Genomic DNA, 26,520 nt, shown 5'->3' on the forward strand with positions numbered 1-26,520 from the left:
AGCAGAAACCTAACAGTCTAGGAGAGAGTGGAATGATATATTCAAAATTCTGAAAAACAAAAATTTTCATATGGTCTATCTTTGAGAATGTTCCATGCGCACTTGAAAAGACTGTGTATTCTGTTGTTTCTGGATGGAGTGTTCTACATATGTCTATTAAGGCCAACTGTTTTAGCTTTTCATTTAGCTCCACTGTTTCTTTGTTGATTTTCTGTCTGGATGATCAGTCCATTGATGTGAGTGGGGTGTTGAGGTCCCCTACTATTGTGTTATTTTTGATATCTTCTTATAGGTGTGTTACTAGTTGCTTTATGAACTTTGGTGCTCCTGTGTTGGGTGCATAAATATTTATAAGCGTTATTTTGTCTTGATAAAGTGTCCCTTCGATCATTATAATATTGGACCTCTATGTCTCTCTTTACCTGCCTTATCTTGAAGTCTGTTTTGTCTAATATAAAGTATTGCGATACCTGTTTTCTTTTGTTTGCTATTAGCTTGGAGTATTGTCTTCCACCCCTTTACTCTGACCCTGTGTTTGTCCTTGGAGCTAAGGTGTGTTTCCCGGAGGCAACAGATTTTTGGATCTTGTTCTTTAACCCATTTTGCCACTCTGTGTCTTGTTATTGGAGTGTTCAATCCATTTACATTGAGGGTGAGTACTGATGCATGAGGGCTTAATGCTGTCATTCAGTTGCTCCTTTTCCCGTTTTCCTGTGTTTCCTTTGTTTCTCGTCCTGTGTGTTTTAGCGTACACACTGACTTCTGCAATTTCTTATGCTGGGTTTCTTAGATTTTTCCTTATTTATGTTGTATGTCTCTGTTCTGTTTTTCAGTTTAGTGGCTACCCTGAAGTTTGTATTCAGAGTCTCATGTATAACATAGTCCATTTTCTGGTGGTCTCTTGCTTTCTTAGCCTACACTGATTCAGTCCCTTTCCTCCTCCCCTCCTAAATTATCATTTTCATCTCTTATTCCAACTTGTGTTGTGAGTTTGTGGTTAGAGTGATAAGATTGTCTTTGCTTTGGTGATTTCCTTCCCTTCATCCTAATGCTATAGTTGAATATTTGCTATCCTATTAACATTCCATCTATTTGTCTCCCTACTGCGTGTTTTGTGACCCCTTACTCCCTTTTTTTCTTTTTTCAGGTATGAGACACTTCGTAAGGATTTCTTGTAGTGGAGGACTTTTGGTTACAAAGTCCCTTAGCTTTTGTTTGTCTGGGAAAAGTTTAATTTCTCCCTCATATCTGAAGGATATTTTTGCTGGATAGAGTATTCATGGCTGAAGATTTTTAACCATTAAAGTTTTGAATATGTCACTCCAATCTCTCCTAACCTGTAAGGTTTCTGTAGAGAAATCGCTGAAAGTCTGATGGTGGTTCCTTTGTAGGTTATTTTCTTCTGCCTTGCTGCCCTGAGTATTCTTTCTTTGTCATTCATTTTTGCCATTTTTACAACTATACGCCTTGCAGTAGGTCTTTTTACATTGAGAAATCTAGTAGATCTGAAAGCTTCCTCCACACACATTTCTCTCTCAAACCCTAGGTTTGGAAAGTTCTCATCTACTATTTCATTGAGCACACTTTCTGCTCGATTTTCCTTTTCCACGCCCTCAAGAATTCCGATCATTCTTAAGTTGCATTTTCTCAATGAGTCAGCTATTTCTCTGAGGTTTTCTTCAGTTTTTTAAATTCTTAGTTCTCTTTCTTCCACTGTCTGTAGCCATTCAAGCCCCTACAAATTTAAAAGAATTGAAATAATAACGAGCATCTTCTCCAATCATAATGCTATAAAGCTAGAAATTAATTATAAGAAAAAACCTGAGAAAGGCAGAAGGATGTGGAGACTAAACAATATGCTATTGAACAAGCAATGGATCATTGAAGAAATTAAAGAAGAAATCAAAAAATACCTGGAGACAAACGAAAATGATAACATGCCATACCAAGTCATATGGGATGCAGCAAAAGATGTATTAAGAGGAAAATTCATCACAATTCAGGTACATCTTAACAAACAAAAAAAAACCCAAATCAGCAATCTTAAACTACACCTAACAGAATTAGAGAAAGAACAACCACCAAAGCTCAAAGTAAGCAGAAGGAGAGAAATAATAAAAATCAGAGCAGAAATAAATGCTATTGAAACAAAAAAGGAAGTAGAAAGGATCAATGAAAGAAAGAACTGGTTCTTTGAGAAGATAAACAAAATTGACAAACCCCTAGCCAGACGTACAAAGAAAAAAAGAGAGAAAGCTCGAATAAACAAAATCAGAAATGAAAAAGGCGTAACAACAGCAGACACTGCAGAAATACAACGGATTACAAGAGAGTACTACGAAAAACTATATGCCAGCAAAATTCATAACCTAGAGGAAATGGATAAATTCTTGGACTCCTACAATCTACCAAAGCTCACTCAAGAAGAAGCAGACAATTTGAACAGACCAACCACAAGGAAAGAGATTGAAACAGCAATCAAAAGCATCCCAAAGAATAACACCACAGGACCAGATGGCCTTCCTGGGGAATTCTACCAAACTTTCACAGAAGATTTAATACCTATCCTTTTCAAGCTATTCCAAAAAATGAGGGAGGATGGAACACTTCATAACACATTCTACGATGTCAACATCACGCTGATACCAAAGCCTGACAAGGACAGCACGAAAAAGGAGAACTACAGGCCAATATCACTGATGAACATAGATGCAAAAATTCTAAACAAAATTTTGGCAACCCGAAGACAGCAATTCATCAAAAGGATCATACATCATGATCAGGTGGGATTCATACCAGGGACACACGGATGGTTCAACATCTGCAAATCAATCAACGTGATACACCACATAAACAAACTGAGGAATAAAAACCACATGATCATCTCAACAGATGCAGAGAAAGCATTGGACAAGATCCAACAGCCATTTATGATAAAAACTCTGAACAAAATGGGGATAGAAGGGAACTACCTCAACATAATAAAGGCCATATATGACAAACCCATAGCCAACATCATACTCAATGGGCAAAAACTGAGCACCATCCCCTGAGAAGAGGAACAAGACAAGGATTCCCTCTATCACCACTCTTATTTAACATAGTACTGGAGGTCCTGGCCAGAGCAATCAGGCAAGAAAAAAGAATAAAAGGACTCCAAATAGGGAGGGAAGAAGTGAAACTCTCACTGTTTGCAGACAACATGATCTTATATATAGAAAACCCCAAAGAATCCATTGGAAAACTTTTAGAAGTAATCAACAACTACAGGAAAGTTGCAGGGTATAAAATCAATTTACGTAAAGCAATATCATTTCTATACTCTAATAATGAACTAACAGAAAAAGAACACAAGAACCCAATACCATTCACAATTGCAACAAAAAGAATAAAAGACCTCAGGGTGAATTTAACGAAGGACGTGAAAGATCTATACAATGAAAATTACAGGGCTTTTCTGAAAGAAATAGATGACAACATAATGAGATGTAAAGACATTCCATGTACTTGGATTAGAAAAATAAACATAGTTAAAATGTCTGTTCTACCTAAAGCAATCTACAGATTCAATGCAATCCCAATCAGAATCCCAACGACATTCTTTACAGAATTAGAACAAAGAATTCTAAAATTCATATGGAGCAACAAAAGACCCCGAATTGCTAAAGCAAACCTGAGAAAAAAGAACCCAGCTGTAGGCATCACAATCTCTAACATCAAAACATACTACAAAGCCACAGTAATCAAAACAGCATGGTACTGGTGCAAAAACAGGTGCACAGATCAATGGAACAGAATTGAAAGCCCAGAAATAAAACCACACATCTGTGGACACCCAATCTTCGACAAAGGAGCCAAGGGCATACAATGGAGAAAAGAAAGTCTTTTCAACAACTGGTGCTGGGAAAACTGGAAAGCCACATGTAAAAGAATGAAAATTGATGGGCTGGCCCCGTGGCCGAGCGGTTAAGTTCGCGCACTCCGCTGCAGGCGGCCCAGTGTTTCGTTGGTTCGAATCCTGGGCGCGGACATGGCACTGCTCATCAAACCACGCTGAGGCAGCGTCCCACATGCCACAACTAGAAGGACCCACAACGAAGAATATACAACTACGTACTGGGGGGCTTTGGGGAGAAAAAGGAAAAAAATAAAATCTTTAAAAAAACAAACAAACAAAAAAGAATGAAAATTGACCATTCTTTTTCACCATTCACCAAAATAAACTCAAAATGGATCAAAGACCTAAAGCTGAGACCTGAAACCATAAGGCTTCTAGAAGAAAATGTAGGCAGTACACTCTTTGACATCAGTATTAAAAGGATCTTTTTGGACACCATGTCTTCTCAGAGAAGGGAAACAATAGAAAGAATAAACAAATGGGACTTCATCAGACTAAAGAGCTTCTTCAAGGCAAGGGAAAACAGGATTGAAACAAAAAAACAACCCACTAACTGGGAAAAAATATTTGCAAGTAATACATCTGACAAAGGCTTAATATCCATGATATATAAAGAACTCACACAACTCAACAACAAAAAATTAAACAACCCAATCAAAAAATGGGCAGGAGACATGAACAGACATTTCTCCAAAGAAGATATACTGATGGCCAATAGGCACATGAAAAGATGCTCATCATCGCTAATCATCAGGGAAATTCAAATCAAAACTACACTAAGATATCACCTTACACCCATTAGAATGAAAAAAATAACTAAAACAAATAGTAACAAACGTTGGAGAGGTTGTGGAGAAAAAGGAACCCTCATACATTGCTGGTGGGAATGCAAACTGGTGCAGCCACTATGGAAAACAGTATGGAGAGTCCTCAAAAAATTAAAAATAGAACTACCATACGATCCAGCTATCCCACTACTGGGTATCTATCCAAAGAGCTTGAAGTCAGCAATTCCAAAACTCCCATGCACCCCAATGTTTACTGCAACACTATTTACAACAGCCAAGACGTAGAAGCAGCTTAAGTGCCCATCAACAGATGATTGGATAAAAAAGATGTGGTATAAAAATATAATGGAATACTACTCAGCCGTAAAAAAGAACAAAATCGTCCCATTTGCAACAACATGGATGGAACTTTGAGGGAATTATGTTAAGTGAAATAAGCCAGATGGAGAAGGACAATCTCTGTATGACTCCACTCATATGAGGAATTTAAGCATGTGGACAAAGAGAACAGATTAGTGGCTACCAGGGGAAAGGGGAGATGGGGGTGGGCACAAAGGGTGAAGGGGTGCACCTACAACACAACTGACAGACAATAATGTACAACTGAAATTTCACAAGATTGTAACCTATCATTAACTCAATAAAAAGTTTAAAAAAAAATTTTTTCAGCCATGAATACATCAGACATGATGCAGAAATAAAAACCTGCCAGACAAACAAAAGGTGAGTTAATTGCCATCACACCCCCCACTAAAAGAAATGATCAAGAAGACCTCCATACCAGAAAGAAAGGGCAAGGTTTTACAAAGCCTTGAGCAAGGAGACAGACAGACAACATCAGAAAATAGCAGCCCTCTATCAGAACAGGGTAGCAAACAACTATAACATTAAAGATAAATGGAAGGAAAACATCAGAAATAAATATAATCTCATCATTTTAACCACAAAAAATCACAAAACAAGATGAAATAAGTTGCGACAACAATAACTTAGAAGGGGAAGAGGAGAGGGATGGAGTCAGTTTAGATCAAGGAAATAAGAGGCTATCAGAAAATGGACTATCTTATCTATGAGATTTTTTTACACAAACCTCATGGTAACCACTAAACAAATAATCAGAACAAAGACACAAATGATAAATAAAGAGAAAACCATCATAGAGAACTACCAAACTGAACTGGTAGTCTGAAATACATGGGAAGAGAAACAAAGAAAATACATAACAACCAGAAAACGGGTGATAAAATGGCAGCAGTAAGCCCTTATATATCAATAATCACTCTAAATGAAATGGATTGGATTCTTCAATCAAAAGACACAGAGTGGCAGGACACATTAAAAAACATGACGCAACAATATGCTGCCTCCAGGAAACACATGTCAGCTCTAAAGACAAACACAGGCTCAGAGTGAAGGGATGGAAGATGATACTCCAAGTTAATGGCAAAAACAAAAGAAAGCAGGTGTTGCCATAATTCTATCAGACAAAGTAGACTTCTAGATAAAACAGGCAGTGAGAGACAAAGAGGGGCAGCATATAGTGATAAAAGGCACATTCCAACAAGAAGACATAACACTGATAAATATATATGTACCCAACAAAGGAGCACCAAAGTATATAAAATAACTATTAACAGACCTCAAAGGAGATACTAACCACACAATAATAGCAGGGGACCTTAACACACCACTTACATCAATGGATAGATCATCCAGACAGAAAGTCAACAAGCAGATAGTGGAATTAAACGAAAAGCCGGACTAGATGGACTTTATAGACATATACAGAACACTCCATCTAAAAACAGCAGAATAGGGGCTGGCCCCGTGGCCAAGTGGTTAAGTTCACGCGCTCTGCTGCAGACAGCCCAGTGTTTCGTTGGTTCGAATCCTGGGCATGGACATGGCACTGCTCATCAAACCACGCTGACGCAGCGTCCCACATGCCACAACTAGAAGGACCTACAACGAAGAATATACAACTATGTACTGGGGGGCTTTGGGGAGAAAAAGGAAAAAGATAAAATCTTTAAAAAAAAAAAGACTAATTTAAAAAAAGAAGAAAAAAGAGAGGAGGCTTGAATAAATAAAATTAAAAATTAAAGAGGAGAAATTTCAACAGATACCACAGCAATGCAAAGGATTATAAGAAAATACTATGAAAAACTATATGCCCACAAATTGGACAATCTAGAGGAATGGATAAATTCTCAGACTCATACTACCTCCCAAAACTGAACCAAGAATAAATAAAGAAATGGAATAGACAAATCACAAGCAAAGAGATTGAAACAGTAATCCAAAACCTCCCAAAAAATAAATGTCCAGAACCAGACGGCTTCTCTAGAGAATTCTCTCAAACATTCAAAGAAGATTTAATATCTATCTTTCTGAAATTATTCCAAAAAGTTAAAGAAGACAGAACACTTCTCAACACATTTTACAAGGCAAGCATCACCCTGATCCCCAAGCTAGATAAGGACAACCTCAAGAAGGAAAGTTACAGGCCAATATCGCTGATGAACACAGATGCAAAAATCCTCAACAAGATGGCAAACCGAATACAGCAATACATTAAAAAGATCATACACCATGATCAAGTGGGATTTATACCAAGGACGCAGGGATAGTTCAACATCCACAAATCAATTAATGTGATACACCACATTAACAAAATAAGGAATAAAAATCACATGATCATCTCAAGACATGCAGAAAAAATGACTGGAATCATCTTAAGCAGATCCCTGAGAAGATATTTTGATTCAGCTTGGAAATTGTATTTTAAACATAATTAAGAAACTAAGATCTTTGTGTGACCTTTTCATATATACACTTAGAGTTGTAATAAAGTTTCCTAGCCTTAGTTTATGCCCAGATGACTAATGATATTCAAGCTAAAAATGTTAAAGTTCTAGAAAGCAAATTTAAATTCTTCCAGATTTCTAATATTTGGAATCACAAAAGCACAAAACTATAAATCTCAAGTAACGTCTATAAACACATGGCTCTAGGGTATTCTCTTGCAGGCTATTTGCTTCGGTCAAACTTTAATATCTTCAAAAAATTAATAACAACTTACCAAATCCCAAAGTCCAACTTGCCCAGATTTGGCCCCAGCTGTCACCAAAGTTCTAATTTCTGATGGGTGGATAGCTATAGCGAATATTGGGCCTTTGGTAACTTTATTAACAGTATCTTCACTGATGGCCATGCCACTTAAGCTGGCTTTGTAGCTGAGAACATTAAAAATTTAAATTTTAGAAGTAAAACCAATCTCAATAGTCAAAATGAGTAAAAGATGATTCACAAAAGAAAAATCACAATTAGTAAATAAATGTGGGAAAATATTCAACCTCCTGGAAACCAAGGAAGCTACAGTAATCAAAATAGGATGGTACTGATACAAAAACAGGCACATAAATCAATGCATCAACATCATTAATCATCAGGGCAATGCAAATCAAAACTACACTAAGATATCACCTTACTCTCAACACACACAATACACACAACACAGAACTGAAAACCCAAAACTAAAACCACACACTTACAGACAGCTAACCTTCAACAAAGGAGCTAAGAACATACAATGGAGAAAGAAAAGTCTCTTTAATAAATGGTGGTGGGAAAACTGGACAGCCACATACAAGACAATGAAAGTAGACCATTATCTTTCACTATATACAAAAATTAACTCAAAATGGATTGAAGACGTGAAGGTAAGATGTGAAACCATAAAATCCCTAAAAGAAAACATAGGCAGTACATTCCTTGATGCTGGCCTTAAAAGGATCTTTTCAAGTACCATGTCTACTCAGGCAAGGGAAATACAAGAAAACATAAACAAGTGGGACTTCATCAGACTAAAGAGCTTCTGCAAGCCAACGGAAACCAGGAACAAAATGAAAAGACAACCCACCAACTGGGAGAAAACATTTGAAAATTATATATCCAACAAGGGATTAATCTGCAAAATATATAAAGAATTCACACAACTCAACCACAGAGAAACAAACAACCTGATGGAAAAATGGGCAGAGGATATGAACAGACATTTTTCTAAAGAAGATACACAGATGGCCAATACGCACATGAAAAGATGGGCAACATCATTAATCATCAGGGCAATGCAAATCAAAACTACACTAAGATATCACCTTACACTTGTTAGAATGGCTCCAATCACCAAGACAAAAAACAACAAATGTTGGAGAGGATGTGGAGAAAAGGGAACCCTCATACACTGCTGGAGGGAATGCAAACTAATGCAGCCACTATGGAAAACAATATGGAGATTTCTCAAAACTTAAAAATAGAAATACCATTATGACCCAGCTATCCTGCTACTGCACATTTAACCAGAGAACTTGAAATCAACAACTCAAAGAGACTTACACACCCCTATGTTCATTGCAGCATTATTCATTATAGCCAAGATATGTAAGCAACCCAAGCGCCCATCGACTGCTGTTTGGATAAAAAACATGTGCTGTATATATACAATGGGATACTATTCAGCCATGAGAAAATGGTCCCACTCACAACAACATGGATGGACCTGGAGGGTATTATGTTAAGTGAAATTAGCCAGGCAGAGAAAGACAAACACTGTATGACTTCACTCATATGTGGGAGACAAACTAACACATGGACAAAGAGAACAGTTTAGTGGTTACCAGAGGGGAAGCAGATTGGTGGGTGGGCCACAAGGGGTGAAGGGCACATATATATGGTGACCAACAAAAGATAATGTACAACTGAAATTTCACAATGTTATAAACTATTATCATCTCAATTAAAAAAGGATATAAAAGATTAGAATATTATCAATCAACCTGACCTATTTCATATTTATAGAATACTGCAGTAAACAATTCCAAAATACATATTTTTTTTCAAATACACTTGGGACATTCACCAAGACAGACTATATGCTAGAACGTATCAAAAAACACCAAAGAAATGAAATCATACAGAGTATATTTCTGGATCACAATGATATTAAATTAGAAACCAACAATTAGAAGATATCTAAGAAATGCCCAAATAGCTGGAAATTAACGCATTTCTAAATAATTCATGGGTCAAAGAACAAATCACAAAGAAAATAAAGTAATAAAAATATAATCAGAATGTGTGGGAAAGCAGTACTTTGAAATTCACAGCCTTAAATACTTGCATTGGAAAAAAAACAAAGTGTATTATCTATGATCTAAGCAACAGGCTGGCAAACTACAGTCCAAAAGGCAAATCCAGCACACTCACTGTTTTCATACGACCAGCAAGCTGAAAACAGTTTTTATATTTTCTAAATGGCTGGGGGGGAGGGGAATCAAAGGAACGACAATATTTCATGACACGTGAAAATTATATGAAATTCAAACGGAAGTGTCCAAAGCCATGCTCATTCACTTATATATTGTCTACAATAAAAGAGTTAAATAGTACCTGCCATAGAGACAACACAGTTCGCAAAGCCTAAAATATTTCTTATCTGAAATATTTACAGAAAAAGTTTACTGATCTCTGATCTGAGCTCCCACTTCTAGAAGCTAGAAAAGTAAATCAAACAGAAAGTAGAAAAAAAGTATTAAAAATAACAAGTAGAATTCAATTAAATAGAAAACAGGAAGGAAAGAGAAAAACAAAGACAGATGTTGGTTCTTTGAAAGAGTAATGAAAGTGATAAAGCTCTAGCAAGAAAGATCAAAACAAAGATGAATCATAAATTATCCACATCAGGAATGAAAAGAGGAACATCATTATAGATCCTACAAATATTATTAGTTAATACAGAAATATTGCAAAAACTTCACACCAAATAATTCAAAAACTTAGATGAATGTGCAAACTCCTTGAAAATACTTATGACCAAAACTGAAACAAGAAATAGGAAAGCTAAACAACCCCAAATATATTAAAGAAATCAAATTTACAATAAAAGCTACCCCACAAAGAAAATTCCAGTCACATTCCAGAAATCCCACTCTAGAATTCACCAATGAATTCTACTAATTATTTAAGAATGAAATAATACTAAGCTAACACAAGTTCTTTCAGAAAAGAGAAGCAGAGGAAACAGTTCTTGACTTGTTTTATGATACCAGCATAATCCCGATCCCAAAATCTGAAAGTATTACAAATCAAGACAACTAAAGACCAAAACTCTCATGAACATAGACATACAAATCCTTAAAAAACAAAAACAAAACAAACAAAGACAAACGAACAAATTAAATTCAGCAATACAAGTTTTGTTTTCCATTCAAAAAAATGTATGTACTACTCCATATTAAAAGAACAAAAGAGGAAAATCTGAAGACCATCTCAATAGATGCACAAGAATCTTTGACAAAACTCCACAACATGATAAAAACTTTTAGCAAACCAGAAGTGAAAGAGATCTTCCTCAAACTGATAAAAGATAATCATGGAAAACATTTAGCTAACTTCATACCTAATGGTAAACAAACTCTTCTCCACTAACATCAGCAACAAGACAAGGTGTTTGCTCTCACCACTTCTACTGAACATTGTACTAGAGGTTCTAACCAATGCAGTAAGTGAAGAAAAAGAAATAAAAGGCCTAGAGATCAGGAAAGTAAGTAAAACTGTCACTATCCGGTATATGATATAATTATATATGTGTAAAACTGTATGAAACCTTAACAAAAGACCAGATTTATTAAGTGAATTTAGCAATTTCACATAGTACCAGGTCAACATAGAAAAACAAATTATATTTACATATATCAGCAACAAACAACTAGAAAGTAAAACTTTTAAATGCATACCATCTAAAACACATCATAAAACACCAATTATCTAGGAATAAAACTAATGAAAGTTGTGCAAAATCTCTTCATTACTGGGAGAAATTCAGAACACCTAAATAAATGAGAGATATGATCATGAATTGGCAGGCTCAATATTGTCAGGATGTCCATTCTCACTAAATGATCCACATATTCCCTGCAATTTCTATTATAATTCCAGTAGACTTTTTTTGAGAAATAGAGAAGCTAAGCCGAAAATTTACATCTAACTATAAAGGATCTAAAATAATAAACTTGAAAAAGAACAAAGTTGGAGGACTTATACTATCTCATCTCAAGACTCACTATAAAAGTTACAGTAATAAAGACAGTATAGTACAGGTCTAAAGATAGATATACCTATCAATGGAAAAGAATACAGGCATACCTTGGAAATATTGCAGGTTTGGTTCCAGACAACCACAATAAAGTGAATATCGAACAAAGCGAGTCACATACATTTTTTGGTTTCCCAATGCATAAAGTCATGTTTACACTATACTGTAGGTCTACTAAGTGTGCAAAAGCATTATGTCTAAAAAATAACGTACATACCTTACTTAAAAAATACTTTATTGCTAAAACATGCTAAGCATCATCTGAGCCTTCAGTGAGTCATCATCTTTTTGTTGCCGGAGGGTCTTGCAAAAAACGCAAAATCTGCGAAGCGCAAAAAAGTGAAGTGCAATAAAACGAGGTATGCCTGTACATTCCAGAAACAGATCCACACATATATAGTCTGACTTTCAAGCGAGATACCAATTAATCTAACGTGGAAAGTAAAGTCTCTTTAACAAATGTTGACTAACTGGATCCATGAGGGGTGGGGAAGAGAGGGAAAAACTTCTCCTTCCTTCCTTCATTCATTTATTTATTTATCTGTGTATTATAGTCTCATGAGTTATTTCATTCCAGAGGATATAATTTTACTACCAAAGCCCTAGAATGAGACATTTCTTCAAGGAGCCCTAGTTCCTTTTAGTGGAAGATAGTATTTAGAAATGAAAGTCTGGTTGCTAAGTGCCCATGTTCAGCAGAGCACAGAAATATATGAACAGATGCATATTTGTAGGTTTGTGTGTGCATTTATATAAAGGGAGGGAAGGAGAAAGAGAGAGAGAGAATATGAATACGAATGAATCTTAAAACAAATTATCTTTTCCTCCATTAAATTCAACCAGTCAGTGTGAGCTTCCAATTTTTTTCATTCCATAATAAAAAGTAAATTACTTCACTAATCTAGTTGTTAAAGAACACATCTAGAGAGATTTGCTTACATGAACAAGTGGGATTAACTCTGGTAGAAAGGAAGAAAACTCCCAAAAACAACCTATGAAGCTTGGTAATACAAAGATTAAAGAGTTAGAACAAAGTTTTCATCTAACCAGGTTTTCAAACTAAGGGGCACAACCCCTCAGTGGATCACGAAATCAATTTCAAGTATTAAGATCACCTTTAAAAGGAGAATAAGAAACAAGAGAATAGAAAAAATTCAGAGCACATCAAATATACTAAGGGTGAGTTTTGCTTCATATGTATGAATGTAGTATAAGCTATACTTCTTCTTTCAGAGTTAAACGATCTAAAAACAGTGATTTAATATAGCAGGTAAAGGATTTCACTATTAGAATTATAACCATATCAAAATTGATGACCCTTAACTATGAAAGAATAAGAGTATTTAGGTAAGAACAGAGGAAAAGATCATTTTTGTTATGGGAAAACTCTAGAAACCACCTATTTAGAAAGGTGTACAGAGACTCCTAGTATAAAGCAAATATATTTTAGTTGTGAGGGCTTCACTTCAAATATACATCAGAAATCTCACCATGGTAAAAGCAGAAAGGCTGCATGTGAGCAATTCCTGAGTGCTCTTGCTGAAAATTTACTAATTCTGAAATCAGAGAAGGGATAAGTCTTTGAATCATAAAATCTGGATTTGAAAGAAACTAGAGACTTAATTCACCCTGTATGGGCAAAATTGGTCCCCCAAAATTCATATTTTGAAGCCCTAACCCCCAGAACCTCAGAATGTAACTATATTTGGAAATAGGGCCTTTAAAGAGGTAATTAAGTTAAAATGGGGTCATTAGGGTGGGCCCTAATCCAAATAGGGACTAGTGTCCTTACAAGAAGAGGAGTTTATGACACAGACAACACACAAACCAAGGGGCAACCACGTGAGGACACAGCAAGAAGGCAATCATCTGTAAATCAAGGAGAGAGGTCTCTGAAGAAACCAACCTGCCAACACCTTGATCTTGGACTTCTAGCTTCCAGAACTGTGAGAAAATAAATTTCTGCTGTTTAAGCCACCCAGTCTGTGGTATTTTGTTATGGCAGACCTAGAAAACTAATACACACGCTTATATTCATAAATGAACAACCTATGTTTAGATTACCCAGTCTCATGGCTAATTTATGCAAAGTTAGGACTAGAATACAGATTAAAACTTGTTAGTAAATATAAAAATTGATCAGTGATAATAAACTGGCAAGGAACACCAGTAGCCATTGGTCCTAGAAACCATAAAAGTAAAAGAAGAGCAAAAGAGTAGGCTGATATGAGGAGAGCAAGTTTCAAAAGTCCAGACTCATGAGACAGGCATGAAAGCAATGTCAGATACCTTAGAAGGGACCATAGCTCAAAAAAGAAAGCTAGGGGCCGGCTCCGTGGCCAAGTGGTTAAGTTCGCACGCTCCACTGCGGTGGCCCAGGGTTCGGATCCTGGGCGTGGACATGGCACTGCTCGTCAGGCCACGTTGAGGCGGTGTCCCACATCCCACAACCAGAAGGACATGCAACTAAGATATACAACTGTGTACGGGGGGGTTTTGGGAGATAAAGCAGAAAAAAAAAAAAAGGAAGATTGGCAACAGAAAAAAAAAGAAAGCTAGACTAAAAAGTTCAATTCTAGCCACAAAGCTTCAAAAGTCCAAAAGAAAAGAAAAAGGAAAGGTATCAAAGAAACCAAAGTGGCAGCACAGGGAGTTGTCTAATTAACTTGGTTTTGAAAAGGACACTTGTAGAAATAAGAGAAGCATCCTATCATCCAGTCAGAAAGACTCAAGACAGAGGATAATGATATATGTAAAACACACTAGGGGAAAAAGTTTCTTACAGTTAAGAACAAGCTTCAAGCTTTGAGCTGATGATAGAATATAAATAAATGACAAAGCAGGTAGCATAGGAAGACTCAACTTTCATTTACTTTCATCAAGAATAATTTTCAGGGCCGGCCTCATGGCTGAGTGGTTAAGTTCGCATGCTCCACTGTGGTAGCCTGGGGTTTGCCGGTTCAGATCCTGGGTGCAGACCTACACACACTGTTCATCAAGCCATGCTGTGGCGGCATCCTACATAGAAGAACTAGAATCACCTACAACTAGGACATATAACTACATACTGGGGCTTTGGGGAGAGGAAAAAAAATAATAAATTTCAATCTTTACACAAGATAGATGATACTATAAAGACAATATCCAGCTACTCTGAGACCAAATGATACAGGAGAAAAAGCACAGGGATCAGAGTCAAATGTACCTGGGTTTAAATCCCAGCACTGTCGCTCATTGGAGATGGAGTAGTGCAGAGGAGTGGAAGCTCTGAAATCAGGCTATCCAGGTTCCAATATCAGTGTTGCTACTTAAAGCTAAGTAACCCTACATGAGTTACTTAACCTCCCTGTGCCTCTGTTTCCTCATCTGTAATACAGAGAAGACAGCACCTACTTCATACGGTTTGTAAGGCTTAAAGGATTTATTACACTTAAAGCACTAGAACACTGCACAGCACACTGTAACTGCTCAGTAACTGTTAGTAATTGTTGTACTTGTTCTCTATGGGGCAAGCTATTTCTTATAATTATTCTTGCTGTTATTGACATTGTACAAGTTACCTAAATTCACCAAACCTCATTTTTTCTCTTCTATAAAATATCAAAAGATAGTTAAGGAGATGACTAAGGAGATACTGGATATAAAGCACCTAACAGACATTAAAAAACATTAAGTGCCAACCCCTACCCAAATTTTGAAAAAGATGATGATGTTGTATTTAAGATACTAAACATAAACAAGCATTGTATAGATACTTAATAAAATTTTAGAATATATTATCAAGAATGTGGTTTAATGACAAATGTAGATAAGAAATAACAATTAGAAATAAGCTCATTAGGAATAATAAATGACAAACTAACCTTTTAATTTACTCCTAACACAGAGTTAGTACACTAGGAAAAGCAACAGTGTACCTTGATTTCAGTAAGACATTCAAATGAATACTAATTTTCATAATCTTACAGAATATAACAAAGAAATCTGGGATGAATAACAAGATGATTAAATGAATTTGTAGCTGCAGGCAAAATTTTGCCCCAAAATATTAATTAATGAATAAGACAGTCTGCAAACAGCTTTCTAGTGGCCCTATCCTATTTAACATCTTTGAGTAAGTAAGAATTAATGAAAAATCCTAGATTTTGGTTTTCAAAAGAAAGGAACTTGACAGCAATTTCATAAAAAACCCTGAGTGTTTTAGTTGACATGGGAAAAAGACTGCTGACCAACAAAGATGGATCTAACTACTAAAGGATAAAAAAAAAAAAAAAATATGATAGATGATATAATATACCACCACACTGATAGAAAAATGTCCAAATCAAAGGAAGTAAATATGAACAGAAGTCAGAGGACATAGGAAAAACCTGTCTTCACTTCTGGTTGTTACCTTTTGTGAACAACAGAAAAGGGTGACCAAGATGGTGATCTGGATATCTGATCTGGATATACTGTCATATAATGAAAACAAGAAATATTTAGGCTACACAGCAATGAAGGGTTTGCACTTGCATATGCAAAAAAAAAAAAAAGAGAGAGAGAGAAAGCAAAGGGTAGATATATTTTCCTTAAGATGACAAAGAACTTTACAATATTTAGAGTTTTTCAGAGAATGAACTAACACATTGTAATATTCCCATCAACAGCAGCTGATGACGATTCAAGAATTCATGTTTCTAGAAGGAATTAGATCTTTGCTATACAGTAACACTAGAACACTACTAGGTTTATAGAAATTAACTCAAAGAAACTTTTTAAAAATTCTAATTATTTAGAATTAACAAAAGAAATTTTACCTATATTATTAGGAAAACAAAACAAAATAAAATCACCAAACAAAAAGAAAAACTCTACAAACACAGAATACTTCTAAATCTTGGCCAATGGTTCCCATTAACTAGACTTTGTTAGTTCTAGGATGACAAAATCTACCACTATCAACAGGTCACCACAGTGATTTATTTTTCTACTTATCTAAGTAAGAAACTTATATAATGAAAATTTTATTATATATATAATAATCCCAAGAAAGAACACAAGATTAGTAAAGTGATAAAATCTACATACAATGAATAACAGTATCCATGTATAGAGTGCATTAAAATTTCTCAAACTGCTTTTCCACTTGTTTGCCATCTGATCTAAAAACAACTCTGAGGTAGACAAAGCAGTTGGTATTAGTCCCATTTTACTGTTTTCCTGAGGCTTAGAGGGGTAAATAACTTTCCTAAGGTCACTCAAGTTGGTCCAGAGTACGAATCTGGAAGATACAACTCCTGGTCCGTATCCACTATTTCTTTAATAACTTTCTTTTCTCTTTAATGAAGTAATACATTTTCACTGTACAAATGTTAAATGCAGACAGATAAATCACCTCCCTAATTAGACAATGTATTATTGACAAGAAACTTTAACTTTTCTGTGAAACGAAAGAAAAGGAAGTAAAAGAAACAATTCAAGTAAAAGAATAAGGAAAAATTTCTTTTTTCCCATAATACCATGCTGAAAAAACAAAAGGCTAAGTGTGTATCAATTAAGTAGAATAAATAAGGTTTTCGTGAATGGTCACTAAATATTTTTCAAGTTAATTCTCTTAAAATAACATCAAAATATAGACATTCTCAATACGCTCTGACAATATTAGACTTCTCATCTTTATATGCTTAAAGAAAACAACCTAAACTTCACTTTTAATAACATAAGTACAAGGTACTAAAACTATTACCTTGGTTGTGCTTCCTTTAATGAATTTTTTAATTGAAGACAACAGGCCAGTTTCATTCTTCGGTGGTTTTTCCCCTCCTGAAGGCAGGCTATCATCAACTTCTGAATATTTCCTCTTTGCTCTGGCAGTGCGTTGTGTTGGGATTTGATTTGATTGCTGAGAAGCTTTCCGTGTTCTCAGCCTCATCTTTTATGGGTGCCACATGTAAAACTATAACAGAAAAATAACAAGGGTTATTAACTAGGCCCAGTGTATCCATACGTGCCCAGCTTATACAGTAAAAATCTCTTGGTTTAAAAAAAGTCCAGGTCTCCACAAGACTGAAATAGGAAACTAACATTTTTAAGTGAAAGGCATTGTGCTCTGAACTTTATATACATTATCCGAAGAAACCTTCCTAACAACTTCTGAAATACTATATCCTATGATCTAATAAAGTAAGAGTAACACCAAAGAGTGTTCATTCCCTTTCCACAGCACTATGCTGCCTCCACTCATGCTGACATTAATCACTTACTTAATCATTCATTCAGCAAATATTTATTTGACCACATTTGAGCCAGCACTGGGCTAAGTGAGCCCCTAGCAAACAATAAACAAGATATAATATATATAAGATAGGGAAGGTTTTTGCCCTCTGGAGCTCACAATACAGTGGAAAAAACCCTCAGCCAACGAATGGATTAATTCCATGAGCATGATTTTAATAATCAACAATCATACAAGTGTAACAAGAGCAGTTGGATCATTTTGTGGGAATCAATCTTACTATATATAATGATACTTTAAAAACTAAATTCAGGGGCTGGCCCGGTGGTGCAGCAGTTAAGTGCGCACATTCTGCTTCGGCGGCCCAGGATTCACTGGTTCAGATCCCAGGTGCAGACATGGCACCGCTTGGTAAGCCATGCTGTGGTAGGCGTCCCACATATAAAGTAAAGGAAGATGGGCACGAATGTTAGCTCAGGGCCAGTCTTCCTCAGCAAAAAGAGGATTGGCAGCAGATGTTAGCTGCGGGCTAATCTTGCCCAAAAAGAAAAAAAAAACTAAGCTCACATCAGAAAGAAAATATGAAGCAATCTAATTGAACTCTCTCATTTTATGCACGAGAAAATTAATGGCTGGTAAAACTGTCCCAAGACTTAGAAGTAGTTAAGAACATATACCCTGAACTAGAATTTGTGAAACAGAATACAAAAACTACTAAGAATTAAGAGATATGAATTCTAATCCTACTTCAATAATAGCTAAGCTATAGTCACTTAACTGTGTTTTTTTTCACCTGTATAAAGAATACATTCATCTTACCATCTTGAAGCTGAAAATGAAAAAGGAGTTAGAAGAGCCTATAAAGTGTAGAGGACAATATAGCCGTTCACAACACTGAATGCATTCACAGAGAAGTCTAAATCCATTTAAGCACTCTAAACTCCTAAAGGTGCAGAAATTCCTGGCAAAGGATAGGGTCTTCACTGACCAATTAGGAAGCTTAAGAAGTTATTTACTAACTCAACATAACAGTCACAGAAAAAACATTAGAAGCCTTTTTTTAAAAAAAAAAAAATATATACACACACACACATATACATATATATAATCTACTTCAACAAAAAAATACAAACTCAGGAGCTGGCCCCATGGCCAAGTGGTTAAGTGCGTGCACTCCGCCTCGGCGATCCATGGCTTTGCCTGTTCGGATCCTGGGTGCAGACCTACTACCACTCATCAAGCCATGCTGACGTGGCAACCCACACAGCACAACCAGAAGGACTTACAACTAGAATATATAACTATGCACTGGGGGTCTTTGGGGAGCAGAAGAAGAAGAAGAAAGGAAGATTGGCAACAGATGTAGCTGAGGCACCAATATTTAAAGAAAAAAAAAAGAACAACAAAAATCCAAACTGAAAGGATTCACCAGAGGAGTCCCAAAATCTTTCCAAATAACATTTTCTTTCCGACCACCAATGGTGCTCAGTTTTAACTTGCCATCCCCAAATAAAATAAATATTGCCTTTTCTCCTGAAGTCAATGTTAACTTCTAAAGGGATTTATCATTCAAGACTGTATTACTGACTTAATAATCCTATTAACAGTGTATAAGTTTTGTCTTAATTTCTTTTGCTTCAGCATAGCACTCCTTAGAAAACGAAAATTCTCATATAGCAAATACATGGGAGAATTCTTCAAAAAGAAAGTCGTTTTTAATCAATTTCTATAATTGTGTTTTGGGGATTTTTTGCTGAGGAAGATTCACCCTGAATGAACATCCATTGCCAATCTTCCTCTTTTTGCTTGAGAAAGATTGGCTCTGACCTGACATCTGTGCCAACAGTCCTCTATTTTGTACGTGGGTTGCTGCCACAGCATGGCTGCCAACAAGTGGTGTAGTCTGCATCCAGGAACCAAACCCAGGCTGCCAAAACAGAGCACGCCGAACTTAACCACTAGGCCACGGGGCCAGCCCTTGTAAATTTTTTTTTAAGTCTTTTCAAAAATACCTAAGGATGAACCTATCTTAAACTTTGAATCATTAAATTGGAATTATAAAATTTTATGAAATAACACAGTGACATAAAGTAAAGTATGTCTTAAAAGTCTAAAGACTTACAGGTAATCCAGTCTCATGAGGTTCAGCTCATTAAAACTTAAATACTTACTGGTCACTTGGTACCATAATGGTAATGAAAGGAGGAAAACAATAATCTCAGCCCATGAGAATCAAAAAGTCTAGCAGGTAAGTATAAATAGTTTTCACAGTGTATATACAAAACGCTAGATCACGTTGCAAGCAGAGAGTGAAGAAGGTTCTGGAAAAACTTAGGAGAAAGATCCTCAGAATTCAAAAGCAACCAGTGAGTACTCACTGGAAAGAAAAAGCATTTAAAGAACAAAGCTGAAATGTAGAGGATTTTTGTCCACTCCAATAGTGAGTTGTAAAAGGTGTACTTAATACGTCCAAAAGGGCTGGAGCAGTCAAGCACTTATGAAACTTCAAAACTGACCACTCATACAACAGATGAGGAAAACACATACTTTTCAATCTCACATGGAATGCTCTCCAGGATAGATGATACACCGAGCCATAAAACAAGTCTCAATAAACTTCAAGACTAAAATCTTACAAAGTATGTAATCTGACAATTATAAATCAAAAACAGAAAACCCTAAAAAGGACCAAACACTTAGAAATTAAAATACATATTTATAAATAAATCAAGAGTAAAAAAAGAAATCACAAGAGAAATACAAAATATTTTGAACTGGAAAATAAAAACAGGCCACATCAAAATTTCTGGGATGTAATAAGCAGTGCTTAGAGGGAAATTATAAACACATATGCACCTAATAACAGAGTCCCAAAATATATCGAGTAAAAAGTGAAAACCAGGCAATTCAACAATAATAGTTGGAGACTTCAATATCCAACTTTCAATAACAGATAGAACAGCTAGGCAAAAGACCAACAATGAAATAGAAGACCTGAACAATTCTCTAGACCTGAGAGACATATACAGAACACTCCACCCAAGAGCAGAATATATATTCTTCTCAACTTACACGTGGAGCATTCTCCAAGACAGACTACATGTTAGGACACAAAACAAGTCCCAATAAATTTGTAAGGATTGAAATCATACAAGTATATGGTCTCAAGCCACAGTGGAATGAAATTAGAAATGACAGGCAGGAAATTTGAGAAATTAACAAATATGCAGAAATTAAACAGCGAACTCCTAAATAACCACTGTGTCAAAGAAGAAACCACAAGGGGAATCAGAAAATAATTCGAGATGAATGAGAACAAAAACACAACATAACAAAACTTACAGGATGCCCTGAAAGCAGTGCTCAGAGGGCAATTTATAGCTGTAAATGCTTATATTAAAAGAAGAAGACCTAAATTCAGTAACAAACCTTCCACCTTAAGAAACTAGAAAGAGAAAAATAAACTAAATCTAAAGTAAGCAGAAGGAAGGAAATAATAAAGAATAGAGCAGAAATATATCAAATAGATAATTAAAAAAACAAAAAACAGAAGAGTCAACAAAGCCAAAAGTTGGATCTTTGAAAAGATAAACAAAACTAACAAGCCTTTAGTTACACCAGCCAAGAAGAAAACAAGAGAGGACTCAACCTACTAAAATCAAGAATGAAAGAAGGGACATTAATACCAACCTTACAGAAATAAGAAGGATTACAAGAGAATACTATGAACAACTGTACACCAACAAATTAGATAACCTACATGAACTGGATGAATTTCTGGAAAGACACAACTAAAATGGACTCAAGGAAAAAAAACAGAAAATCTAAAAGACTCATAACAAGTAAAGAGATTGACTTAACAATCAAACAAAACTTCCCATAGAAAAGTCCAGGACCAGAGGGGCTTCACCAGTGAATTTTATCAAATGACTAAAGAATACCAATCCTTCTGAAACTCTTCCAAAAAATTGAAGAACATCTCCCCACTCAATCTATGAAGCCAGCATTACCCTGATACCGAAGTCAAACGAAGACACTACAAGAAAACTACAAGCCAATATCCCTTGGGAACACAGATGCAAATATCCTCAACAAAATAACAGCAAAATGAATCCAGCAGCTTAATAAAAGGATTATAAACCATGAACAACTGGGATCTACCAGGGTGGCTTAACATATGAAAATCAATCAATATAATACACCATATTAAAGGAATAAGGGAAAAAAATCCACATGATCATCTCAATTGATGCAGAAAAAGCATTTCAACAAACCCAACACCTTTTCACAACAAAAATACTCAACAAACCAGGAACAGAAGGAAACTTCTTCAACCTGATAAAAGGCACCTATGAAAAACCCACAGCTCACATTATACTTCATAGTGAAAAGCTAAATACTTTCCTGCTAAGATCAAGAATAAGAGAAGGATGTGTCCTCTCGCTGTTTCTATTCAACATTTTACCAGAGGTTCTAGCCAGCAATTAGGCAAGAAAAAGACATAAAAGAAATCCACGTTAGAAAGGAAAAATTAAACCATTTCCTCACAGATGACATAATCTTGTATAAAGAATAACCATAAAATAATAATAAAAGCAAAAGTTGAATAAACCTCATAAAAATTAAAAATTTTCTGTTCACCAAAAGACGCCAGTAAGAAAATCAAAAGGATGGGGCCAGCCCCATGGCCGAGTGGTTAAGTTCGCATGCACTGCTTCGGTGGCCAAGCGTTTCACCAGGTTTGGATCCTGGGCGTGGACATGGCACCAATCATTAAGCCATGCTCAGGCAGCGTCCCACATGCCACAACTACAAGGACCCACAACTAAAAGTACAGAACTATGTACTGGAGGCCTTTCAGAGAAAAAGGAAAAAAACAAAATCTTTAAAAAAAAAAAAGAAAATCAAAAGGCAAGCAATAAACTGGGAGAATACTCACAAGACATATATCTTACAAACTACTTGTATGCACAATGTATAAAGAAATCCCAAAAGACGATAAAAAAAGACAAACAAGCCAATAGAAAAATGAGCAAAAGATTAGAGAAGATATTTCATAAAAGTTAGATTGGCCACGGGCATATGAAATGATATTCAACATTAATCATCATCAAAAGTTTAAGTTAAAATCACAACAGTATACTAATCCACATCTACTTGAACGGTAAAAATTAAAAAGACTGACAACAATAAATGGTAGCAAAGATGTGGAACAATGAGAACTCTCATATTCCACTGGTGGGAATATAAGGTTTTTGGTAAATGTAGGGCAATTTCTAATAAACGACACCTAGCCTTTTGATACGGTAACTTCATTTCTAAGTTTTTATCCAAGAGAAACGTAAACAGGTCTACAACATACTTTTACAAAAGTATTCCTAATGCTTTATTTACAATAGCCCCAAACTGGATATAAGAAAAACGCCCAACAACAAAAAGGTGAATATTGTGGTGTTTTTATACAGTGGAATAATAATCAGAAACAGAAAGCAACAATTACTAATATCATCAACATGAAAAGATCTCACAGACATTACGCCAAGTAATGGCAGACATAAAAGACCATATATTTGATGACATTATTAGAAGTAAGTGTATCAGAGGCAAAATAACTTAAGGAGAAGAAAATCACAATAGAAGTTGCCTTGGGGAAAGGTAATGTCCTATGCTGTGATAGGGATGTGGATCTATTTGTTAAAACTTTCAGCTAACATCTATGTATTTCATAGTATATAAATTTTACCTAAATAAACACCTGTAAAAAGTTCTTATGAACATTAACCAACCAGGTAGGAGGAAGTTGGGAGTCTGTGAAGGTACAGATGTGACAAAAAAGACAAAATGTTACTAACTACTGTAACTGAATGATGGTTATGTGGGGATTCATAATATCATTCTGTTTAGTTTCTGCATATGTTTGATACTTTCCATTAAAAAATAACAACAACAGGACCAGCCCAGTGGCATAGTGGTTAAGTTTGCACGCTCCATTTGGGCAGCCTAAGGTTCACATGATCCACTTCAGCAGCCTGGGGTGAACAGGTTCAGATCCTGGGTGCAGAGCTACACATGCTCACCCAGCGACGATGTGGTGGCGTCCCACATACAAAATAGAGGAAGACTGGCACAGATATTGGCTCAGGGACAATCTTCTTCAAGCAAAAAGAGGAAGAATGGTTGGGGCTGACCCCGTGGCCGAGTGGTTAAGTTCACGTGCTCCGCTGCAGGTGGCCCAGTGTTTCGTTGGTTCGAATCCTGGGTACAGACATGGCACTGATCATCAAACCATGCTGAGGCGATGTCCCACATGCCAAAACTAGAAGGACCCACGACAAAGAATATGCAACTATGTACCAGGGGTTTTAGGGAGAAAGAGGAAAAAATAAAATCTTAAAAAAAAAAAAAAAGAGGAAGAATGGCAACAGATGTTAGCTCAGGGCGAATCTTCCTCACCAAAAAAAATAAATAAATAACAAAAACAAAAGCCCTGACTACCAGAGCTACTGACAGGGTTCAAGACTCAGAAGCAAGAGATGAATAAAGTCAAAATACAGCAGGACAAGATCAAATGAGAAAAGCAAAGAGAACGTCTAGAAAAAGTGGGGAAGAAAAACATAAACTAAGCAGTCTCTGACAGTAATCCTCCGTATTTCTGAATGTTACAAGAAAAAAACAGAAAACTTCATTTAAGATAAAAACTATCTTCAATGAAATATCCTTCTAAAAGTTCAGGAAAACAAACTTCACATTAAAAAGTAACAAATTAAATCAGAGCTCATAGAGTTATCATAAGAAAAAACAAAAAAAGCAAAATAAAATCCCTAACTTCCTACACACAATAAAATTAGAAAAGATAAGCCCATAAAAACAAATCACAGACGTCAGCATCACGGCAGACTGAGTTCTCCCAGGAATCTCTCCCCTCCACCATACAACGAAAAAGACATTCATACTCCAACAGAGGACATCCAAACACAGCACAAAAGACGTCTGAGAAACTCACGCAGCCATATGACGAAGGGGAGAGAGGCCTCCAGGAGGCCCCTGGAAGGAGGTGGGACAAGGTAAGAGAAAACTTTGCTGCCTCTCCAAAAGACTGTGATCCTGGACCACAGGCAGCCTCCAAGAGGGAAGAAGTCGAGAAGGGACATTCATTCACGAGACTGTCAAAGGTCCCGAGGGCGCTTACAGCCTAGGGGAAAGCCACTCCCAGGGTGAAAGCCAACACAGCAGGAAACCTCAACAAGCCAACACTCCAGGAGAGCAGACAATGAGAGCAAAGCAAGAAAACCCCAAGAGGAGGCAGAAGGAAGTGCCCCTCCCCCTACCCGACCAGCAGGGGCTCCAGTGCCTAGAATCTCAGAACACAGAGGGCTCAAAATACGCAGCTCTTGACCCTCACTCAGTGGCAATAGGCAGTAACTGCAACCAAATAATACCACAATGTGCAAAAACAGAACAATGCCCTCAAGCAGTATCAAAAACTATATGAAATCTCCAGACCAGAGAGTAAATGACAAACACCCAGAAATCAATCCTGAAGACACAGAAACATATAATCTAAATGACAGAGAATTCAAAATAGCTATCATCAAAAACTTCAACGTGGGACTGGCCCAGTGGCTGAGTGGTTAAATTTGCACGCTCCACTTCGGCAGCCCAGGGTTTTGCTGGTTCGGATCCTGGGCGTGGACGTGTCACTGCTCATCAGGTCATGCTTAGGTGGCGTCCCACATGCCACAACCAGAAGGACCCACAACTAAAAATACACAACTATGTACTAGGGGGCTTTGGCAGAAAAAGGAAAAATAAAATCTTTAAAAAAAAAGAAAAAAAGAAAACCTCAACGAATTAAAAGAGAATGTACACAAAGAGTTCAACAAGTTCAGGAGCTACTTCACAAAAGATACTGAAATTATAAAGAAGAATCAATCTGAAATATTGGAGAGGAAAGACACAATGGAAGAGAAAAAACAAAATATGGATTCCCTGAACGCTCAAGTGAACATCATGAAGGATCAAATCAGCACAATCGAGCACTGAAATGCTTTAGATAGAGGAGGTGAAAGAACTAAGACTAAAAAGAAATAAAGAAAGTCTCCAAGAAATATCCAACTCAATTAGGAAATGCAACATAAGAATTATAGGTATTCCAGAGGGAGAAGAGAAGGAGAATGAAGCAGAAAGCTTGTTCAAAGAAATAACAGTCAAGAACTTCCGAAGCCTAGGGAAGATGATGGAAATCCATGGGGAAGAGGCAACCACATCTCGTAAATATGTCAATGTAAGAAGACCTACTGCAAGGCATATAATAGTGAAACTGGCAAAAGCGAATGATAGGGAAAAAACTACGGGCAGCAAGGCAGAAGAAAATAACCTACAAAGGAAACCCTATCAGGCTTTCAGCAGATTTCTCTGCAGAAACCTTACAGGCTAGGAGAGACTGGAATGACACATTCAA

At 36.3% G+C, this 26,520-nt stretch overlaps 1 protein-coding gene across 3 annotated transcripts in view; it reads right to left on the bottom strand.

Annotated features, from left to right (window-relative positions):
* Positions 1 to 26,520, bottom strand: part of CTDSPL2 (CTD small phosphatase like 2) — an 89,582-nt gene that overhangs the window by 42,970 nt on the left and 20,092 nt on the right. For all 3 annotated transcript variants that reach the window (XM_008531242.2, XM_008531243.2, XM_070581819.1), the window contains exon 2: positions 17,571 to 17,780. In XM_008531242.2, the coding sequence (XP_008529464.1) occupies positions 17,571 to 17,756 (186 nt within the window). In that variant the 5' untranslated portion in view covers positions 17,757 to 17,780. The remainder of the gene's footprint in view (positions 1 to 17,570; positions 17,781 to 26,520) is intronic.

The sequence above is a fragment of the Equus przewalskii genome, chromosome 1 (genome assembly GCF_037783145.1).
Source record: "Equus przewalskii isolate Varuska chromosome 1, EquPr2, whole genome shotgun sequence".
In the NCBI taxonomy this organism is placed as follows: Eukaryota; Metazoa; Chordata; class Mammalia; order Perissodactyla; family Equidae; genus Equus; species Equus przewalskii.